This window comes from Silene latifolia, chromosome 8 (assembly GCF_048544455.1).
Source record: "Silene latifolia isolate original U9 population chromosome 8, ASM4854445v1, whole genome shotgun sequence".
Lineage (NCBI taxonomy): Eukaryota > Viridiplantae > Streptophyta > Magnoliopsida > Caryophyllales > Caryophyllaceae > Silene > Silene latifolia.
Window position 1 is genome coordinate 32,535,522 of NC_133533.1, and position 8,955 is coordinate 32,544,476.

General features: G+C 33.1%; 1 protein-coding gene and 1 long non-coding RNA gene across 2 annotated transcripts; one reads left to right on the forward strand and one right to left on the reverse strand.

Moving 5' to 3' along the window:
* Positions 1-243: 243 nt before the first annotated feature.
* On the reverse strand, positions 244-1,012 carry LOC141594281 (uncharacterized). Its single transcript, XR_012522095.1, has 3 exons — positions 873-1,012; positions 709-759; positions 244-455 (listed from the first exon to the last, which is right to left on the reverse strand). It is a non-coding gene; the product is annotated as an uncharacterized LOC141594281 (long non-coding RNA).
* Positions 1,013-4,770: 3,758 nt separating this feature from the next.
* On the forward strand, positions 4,771-8,590 carry LOC141596718 (UDP-galactose/UDP-glucose transporter 2-like). Its single transcript, XM_074416960.1, has 7 exons — positions 4,771-5,147; positions 5,642-5,670; positions 6,152-6,353; positions 6,938-7,180; positions 7,285-7,386; positions 7,494-7,601; positions 8,063-8,590. Exons 1-7 carry the CDS (start codon positions 5,004-5,006, stop codon positions 8,324-8,326), a joined length of 1,092 nt encoding a protein of 363 aa, XP_074273061.1. The 5' UTR covers positions 4,771-5,003; the 3' UTR covers positions 8,327-8,590.
* The last annotated feature ends 365 nt before the right edge of the window (positions 8,591-8,955 follow it).

The window sequence follows — 8,955 nt, forward strand, 5'->3', positions numbered from 1 at the left end:
CTAAACAGCGACCGACTAAATTAGTCGCTAATCAGCGACCAACTCAATTAGTCGCTAATCAGCAACCACTTCATTTGGTAGCAATTTAACTACTACTTATACATTCAGTTGCAAAAATGGTTGCAAACCGTATTTTCGTATTTAAAAAAAAATACGACCTCCCTACCTAATTAGGTAGAGATGAGAAAGACGTAATTAAAAATCTTAAGACAATTAGCTTAGAACTAAGATTGAGACGCCCAATTAAGGAATTCGCGATATCATTCGAAATAAAAATTATAGAGCCAACAAATACTTTTCTTGATTACAACTTACAGCATATATTGTTGCCCATAACATTTGAATATCTATATGGCCAAAATATTAGTGCAAAAAATAGATATACTCCTATTTATTAAAGAAAATCTGAGAATCAAAGTATTCTTCAAATCAAATCTCTGAATCCCGATACATGCCTGCAATTTAGAAACACACGATGTTAGTACTTGGTGGAATTAAAAGGACGAAGTGAAGAAAATTACATGTAATAAGGCCAATGAGGCCAGATCTAAGATTTAAAGTGCAAAAATTAAGATCAAGACAAGTAAAATCAATAATGAAATTCACTTGTTCAAACAAAATTAAGACCTACAGATAAATGAACAAAATGAGGGAGAAAACGAAGACAAACGATTGAACACAAACGAATTGAAGGAGAAAATGTTGTACCTTTGCTTTAGCTTTGATTTTACAGTGGTACAGTGACCCCGGAGCTCCAATCTGCCATAAAAACAATGAATGAAGGAGAAGAAGATGTAGGAGAAAACAATTGAAAGGGACAACGAATGAAAGAGAAGACAAATGAAGAAGATAGATAGATTCATTGATCTTACCAGTTTTAGGGAGAAGCTTGGCTAGGGTTAATTAAAAGAGGTGATTCAAGGAGAAAGAGGGGCAGTTTGGCAAAAAATAAGATGAATAAAATAAGAACCCTAGCACTTAGTTCTAGTATAAGATACCAATTACCAAGACAAAGATGTTGTGTTTGGCGGAAAACGAAATTTAGAAAACAATTTCTCCCGCCTAACCCCAAATTTGGAATAGTGTGAGTGCAACTTTGGTGGGACTTGGGAGTGTGTGACTTAGCTTACTCCGTACTACATTAATTAAAGTAAGTAATTAATTAAAAAAAGATGAATTCATGATATTATAAAATCAAAATAAAAGAGTACTGTATTTCCTAAAGTAAAATAAATATAAGTTACGGAGTATTTTATTTAAAAGAAACTATCTTATGCAAGCGGAATCATTAGTGTAATAGACGAAAATAAATGAAAGACAAATACGGTTCAGCAAGTTGTTATTACAGTCAGAACAATTTCCCGTTATTAGTCTTGTTAATCTTGTAATTGGCTAAACTATCGCGTTTCGAGTTAGTCTTCTAATATCGGTGTAATTTTCCGTTATTAATCTTTCGTTATTGTCCGTTAATAATTTTTCGTTATTAATCTTGTTAAGACAAATACGGTTCAGCAAGTTGTTATTACACAAAATCAATGTTAAGTTGGTCGTTAATACCAACTTGTTATTAGTTGCTAATTAGCATCTAATATTTGCAACCAATGTCAGAGTGGATGCTAATTAGCTACCAACTTGGGATTGGTTGCTAATTAGCATCCAATGTTTGCAACCAATAATAAGGTGGTTTCTAATTAGCGACCAACTTGTGATTAGTTGCTAATTAGCGTCTAATTTTTACAACCAATGTTTAGATGGTTGCTAAAGAGCGACCAACTTGTAAGTGGTTGCTAATTAGCAACTAATAAATGGTTAGTCGCAAAAGTTGGTCGCTAAACAGCCTTTTTGTTGTAGTGAACCATTTTTACTTTTGTGATATGATAAATTGAATTTCTCGCGAGATTTTGACAAAAGGGTTTAATTTCACTTATTATGCAAGTTACGGGGCCTAATCACTCCAATTGAAAGTTATGGGGGTTAATTTCACAATTGCACAAAGTTATAGGGGTAAATCACCACTTTCCCGTTGAACGTTTCTTGCTCACCAAGTGTTTGTTATATTGCTTGTTAGAAAAGATTGTCATTTTACCTTACATTCATGTTACCAATCAACTCAAACCCTCTCTTTTTGATCTATGTTCATCTACTTGTTGGTCATTGTTAATAACCATTGTGTGTTTATAAACTTGTCATTAGAGCCTAAATTAGTAGTAGAGTCTTGTTTAGTATTCAATAGTTTACAATTCAAGTTTTTAGTTTAATAGTCCTTCTCTTGGGATCGACCCTTACTTGCACTATATTGCTTTATCCATTAGAGTAATCTAGAGTATAGTTTGGCTTATAAATTGTTAATTTGGTAGTCTAATTCTAGTATTTAGCGACCTAGTCTTTTCACTAATCACTACTTCCGAGTTTGGTGATAAGTAAATGAGCCATATAGCATACTAGCCTATATTTACAACAAGTAAGATAGATGTTGATGTTTGGATCATAATCATTTACGGCGTATGATATTCATCTTATACCGTAGTAACGTAGATGCTAATGCCAAATTAAAGAATGAATGATTAGCTGAGGCCGAGCCTCCTCTCGAAACTAAGGTCCATCGCTGGACCTCAAGCAGCCCTATTCGGCAAACATTTATATTAGCGGGCTGAGTTGGACCGCCCTCACTATAAACACCAACTTTCCTATAGGACTATCCTATAGCATAGGACTGACCCAAAAGGAGAAAAGTCCAAAGTTAACCTATAATTACATTCATATTTCAGTTTTATTTTGATTACCCGATATCTAATAATGAATACCGACATATTTAAATATGCAAGTTATCAAGATAAATTATTATGTTACCAAAATAAACAATTTTTACACATTTATTAACTTATTTAGTTGGCTTTGTGTCATTAGACTAGTCTTTTACAAAAAATAGTCTTATAGAACAATTTGTGCACTATAAATTATCCAATTTTAAAACTCGTATATAAAAATTGTTTATTGGAATCCTTTCCATGGTATAGTAGTTATTACGGAATTTTATACTCCATAGTAACAATACCCGTGCATATTAATGACAACTACCAAATAAGAACCGGAATTTAATGACAAAAAAGAATCATACCTGAAATTGACTTAAACTAGGAACAACACAACGTAAGGGGCATCGTCTGATTTAATAAACTACCTAATTCTTTGAGCATTATTTTTTATGCAAAAAATCTGGTATCAAATCATCTCTATATACCTAGCCGCTAATGTAACTAATTAAATGAAAATTGTCATATATTATGAGTAATTTTGTTGGTTTTATATACTTAATAAATAAATAAATACATTCAGTTCATTTCAGCTCATCTTATCTTTTCATAAATTAATTCTTATTTCGATTCAATTTAGTTCCATTCAGACTAGTTCAATTCATTACAGCTTCATTAAGTTAAATTCAACTCTTTCCAGTCGAAAAAAATAAGGCTAAAAAGATGAGCTAGAGTGTACTGAATGAAGTTAAACTGAACTGAATAGAGCTGAACTGAACTGAAATGAGTTGAAATTAAGTCAAAAGAACAGCGCGACATGAAGAGATGAGATTGCTGAACTGAATGAAGTTGAATTGAACTAAGTTCAAATTAAATACAGTACAAAAGAACATGACCGAAGTTTTATTTTAGCTTAATGGAATTAAAAGTAAAGACTTTAGTTAAAATAGAGAAGTTTTATATGTAAATGTTTCCCTTGAGTCCTATGAATTAATTAAATGATACTTCATATCATATATATAAGGTTTTGGCTGGTCTCATTAGTGTGATTTACTAGACTCATCAGTAACTGAAGTGATATAAAAATATTTAATTAAAATGATATAAAAACATACCTATACCATATAAATACTCTTGAATAACACCTAAACAAAGATCACTAAGTGAAAAGATCATAATTTATTTCCATTATCTTATTGAGGTCAACACATATTAGAACTTTGACCGTATTAAAAACGATTCCAAAAATATACTAATTCTGTTCCGGTTATTTGTTGTCCTATTTTATTTTTGGGTGTCTCGATCAATTGTTGTCATTTCTCTTTTAAGAATGAACTTGATGAGCAATTTGATCATTCACACACAATATAATCCACTTGCCATTTTAGTAATTGGTCCCTTCCTCTTTCCTCGATCTTTGTCCAAAACTAATGACAACAATTGACCAGGATTTGACGGAGGAGTATATTTTTACAACAAAAATATAAAAATATGTTATTAAAATGTTAGTTTCAAACCTCTACCAAATTAAACAGAGAATGAATAAAAATGAAATGAAAAGTGTATACGAAATCGATCATTAACTATTACTCCGTATGTTACTAAAAACATCTATAAACATTTAAAAATCACATTATTTTTATACATATATGATTGCCTCATGTAGACATGCACTGGTGGAGCTAGATGGGGTAACAGTAACGCTTACCCTCATTGTCGGATAGAAATTTCATAAATTGAAGTTAAAATATTCTAACTTTTTCCGAATTTCCATGTTAAAAAAATGTCTCCTCTCTAAGAGTTAAAATCCTGGTTTCGTCAATAGCTACATATATTTTTTCTTAAACATTTTATAGTATTTTTTTATATATATTTTATATTTTTTTTTTATATAAAAAGGTCCAAATTTTAACTCAAAAACCGGTAGAAATATCATACTACTACAAATCGGACCCACCCGGCACCCCTCAAGAGAATATAATAATTATAAAAGGTATGCAAGTACTAAACCTCAATCAGTCTCCTTCCACTACTAAAACTCCCAAAGATGACCTCTTTCTCCTAAAATTCAACAATTCACAAACTTGTATACAACACACCACACCTCTTTTTTCTTTCAAAAAAAAAACCAGAGAATACCATAATCAAATCCCAATTATTTATGTCTATATATATGAGTATATAATTTCTAACCAAAATCATTAATTTCATTCACTTTTTATTTAATTGGTAGTAATTATAATCAGGAAAATGAAGAACAATAATCATAATAATAATGAAGAACAAACAAGGTCTTTGTTTGGAATTAACTTAACAAGCAGACCAGTTTGGCATCAATTTCTTATTTGTTCTTCTGGGTTTTTCTTTGGTTATCTTGTTAATGGCATTTGTGAGGTTTGTTCTTCTTTTTAATTATTCCAATTTTTTAGTCTATTAAAATTTAAAACAATTGGGTTTTTCAGGGATTGATAATTCAATGATCAAATTAATTAAGTTTCGACTTTTCAACCTTTTTGCGTTATACTAAGTTCCGGTCAATAGTTATCTATCTGACCTGACTTCTCTGTTTGTTTTTTTTTTGTTGCACTGAGATAAGTCATTTTTTACCGTGAGTCATGGTAAAAGTTACCGTGTCTGGTAATTTTGGTATCTAAACTATCCATGCATGTGATCAAAAAATAGGATTTTGTAATGTAGTATGTATGTAGTCATGGTTTATGGCAGATAAATGTGTGAATCACTTTTTTAATGGAAATTATGGGCCTAATTGATCATGGTGTATGTCTATATGTGATTGCTAATTTATGATTAAAACAATTGCAATTTGCAAATTGTGTATTTGGGGAAATTTAGCTGATTTTGGTAAATGGGTATTTTTCTTGTTGCAGGAATATGTATACAACAGGCTCAAATTTAGGTGAGTTTCAGAATTTTGGTACACTGTTCTTTGGTCATTTTTAGGCCTTGTGTGTAGCTGGTAAATAATCTCAGGCTCTAATTATGTTATGAAAAGTTGAATGTAGCTCTTGGCCCGTTTCAGAAATATTTTCCATAATCGTATTAAAATAACACTATTTTTTTTTTTTTTGCATTTCAACCAAAAAAACATGCTTCCTGGATCCGAAATCATTTGTTTGCATTTGGTTGTAATAAAAAATAAAAATAAAAAGTAAACAAAAGATTGAGACGGGGAGAGTACTATATTTGTCCGAAAATGTGTGAAAGAAACACAAGGTATAAATGATCCTAATCCCACTTCATAATTCTTGTAAAGTGGAAGTTATTTCTAAAACCGATTATATTATTAACCGGTGACATTAACTTTTTTATTTGTAGATGATGCAAACTAAAAAAAAGTGTTAATTTTTTAATGTGGGTATATGGGTGTGTGGTTGCAGCTATGGTTGGTACTTCACATTTATTCAGGGGTTTGTGTACCTAGCTTTAATCTACTTGAATGGTTTTACCACCAAACAAATGGTGAACCCATGGAAGACTTATGTCAAATTGTCTGCTGTGCTCATGGGATCTCATGGGTTAACTAAAGGATCCTTGGCTTGGCTTAATTACCCGGCGCAAATTATGTTCAAATCCACCAAGGTACTCGATTTTCCTGAATCGTGTACATGATTTCTGCTTGATTTAATATTTTAGTGATGGCATTGTATGATAGGTCTACAAGTTGTTTGAAACGACAAAATAGTCTTAGTTCCAAAATGTACTGGGGTTGGCCGACATAATCTAATTTAAAACTGCTGACGACGAGATAAATTATGAAAGCAACACTAGCGTCGATACAAGTAACGATAAGAAAGTCAAATAATGCATCTGTGATGGTGAATTCTAGTTTAGGCATAGTCATTAGAAATTGTGTTAATTGAGAAGTACTTGTATTAGGTAGTAATATACTGTACTATTGTATGTGTGATGGTGACTTTGTTTAGAGTTAACTTTCTGAAGGAACTAAGATACTCTTGTCATTTAATTACGGCAAGTGGAGGTTGAAAGAGATGTTTTTGGTTTGACTTGTTATGCTATCGGCTGTGGATCTACGCCTTCCCTATCCTTTTCTCGGATGCCTCCTAAATAACTAGTGTTTACAAACTAGGACGCAGTTTATCGATGCACGATAGCTGATATTGCTTTCACCAAGTTACTAATCATGCACCTTGTGATTCCACCAGGTTTTGCCTGTGATGATAATGGGCGCTTTTATCCCGGGTCTAAGGCGAAAATACCCCCCACATGAGTATATATCTGCAATACTATTAGTGGTCGGTTTGATCCTTTTCACCCTGGCAGATGCCCAAACTTCCCCAAACTTCAGCATAGTTGGCGTTATCATGATTACAGGCGCTCTAGTCATGGATTCATTCCTCGGGAACGTGCAAGAGGCGATATTTACCATGAATCCCGAAACAACTCAGGTGTGATCTTTGCATCTTATGTCACACTGTTGTGCTCTAAAACTCGAAAACAGTCATATGAAACAAGTGAATTATAACGACTTTTATTCGGGTTTTCTGCATAGATGGAAATGTTGTTCTGCTCAACCGTCGTGGGTTTGCCGATGTTGATCCCGCCTATGGTCCTAACAGGAGAATTATTCAGGGCATGGACATCATGTTCTCAGGTAGAATTCCTCTTTTCAGCTTTCAGTAACCATATAGTTGTCTTTTCCCTAACTCCTCACTTTGTCTTTCTGTTTTAATTGACACATTTGTTTTAACCCTTGTGCAGCATCCCTATGTGTATGGTGTGTTGGTTTTTGAAGCCATGGCTACCTTTATTGGTCAAGTCTCTGTCTTATCTCTCATTGCTTTGTTTGGTGCTGCAACCACTGCCATGGTAAATACCTAAATATGCTCTTTCAACCAGCTTTTTAACTGTTTTTTTACCCTTGTCATTTTCTTCCGCAGGAACTTTTAAAAACTTCAATGTTATTTTCAGAAAAACCGATGACAAAAACCGATACCATATGACTTTATAAATTTTACGAAACCCCGCTTTTTTATGCTTTTCATTATTCGGAACTTTTAGTTAAAAGTATGAAAGGTGGTACTCATAGGTTGTGGTCGAATCTCATTAGCACAAAACTGTCCTCGTGGCTTCCTTACAGCGGAAAAAGGAACCATTGGGTTTCAATTTTCGGAACAAAAATTATGTTGCCGACAACATTCAATTCATATACAAAAATGCTTATGAAAGCATATCTTGGACAGATTAAGGGTCAAAGGTAGCGTCTCGACATGCAAGAGCGGTATATATATTCTATTTGAGGGTATTAATTTAATTGAGTTGGATCTCAGGTGACTACAGCTAGGAAGGCAGTGACATTGCTTCTATCATACTTGATCTTCACAAAACCTTTGACCGAACAGCACGGAACAGGACTGATATTGATAGGCATGGGGATTGCACTCAAACTCTTACCTGATAATAACAAGCCTCCTCAAAGAAGAGTATCTCTCCCTATAGCGGTGTTCAAGTCTGAGAAACAATTGTCCAAAGAAGAAGAAGAATTTAGCCGGTTGATTAAAGACGAGGGTCAAGAAATGCGGTCGGAGGTGTGAGAATAGTAATGATGTTAAGTATATATCACATTGTTATTACCTGTTTAGTGGAGTTCTTTTCTTGAAGAATAGGTTTCCCCTGCAATTGAGGGACAAAATTAGGAACCTTTTTTAAGTTATGAGAAAACAAGTTTATAGAGGTTAATTAAATTCCTTTTTTTCTGGTGTGTATGTCATTGGTCCATTCGGTGTTATGTCCTGTCAAATTATTCCGAAGTTTACAGCGAGAAGGTGGTATAATAACTGAGTTGGTCTTGCTTAAAATTGTCTTTGATTTAAGACCTCTCGCAATCGGGTGTGAGAGTCGTCATAAGTTAAGACGACTCTTACCCAAGAAATGGTGTAACTTATTTGTGTGGTTACTTTTCAAATAACTTGCACGATTGTCTTTGAAAGTAACATAACTTGTAATTGTCAAATGATCACTAATGATATTCCTCTTATTATTATTACCTATATTTACTAAGCAATCCATTTTCCAAGCTCAATAGCACGACTTCGACTTGTGGTTCAACATGCAGGAAGTAATTTTCGAGTATGACTTACAAATATCCATATTGTTACAAACTAAAATAAAGAGATGTAAGATCGTAATTTTCGAGTAGGGCTTATAATTATCACTTTAACAT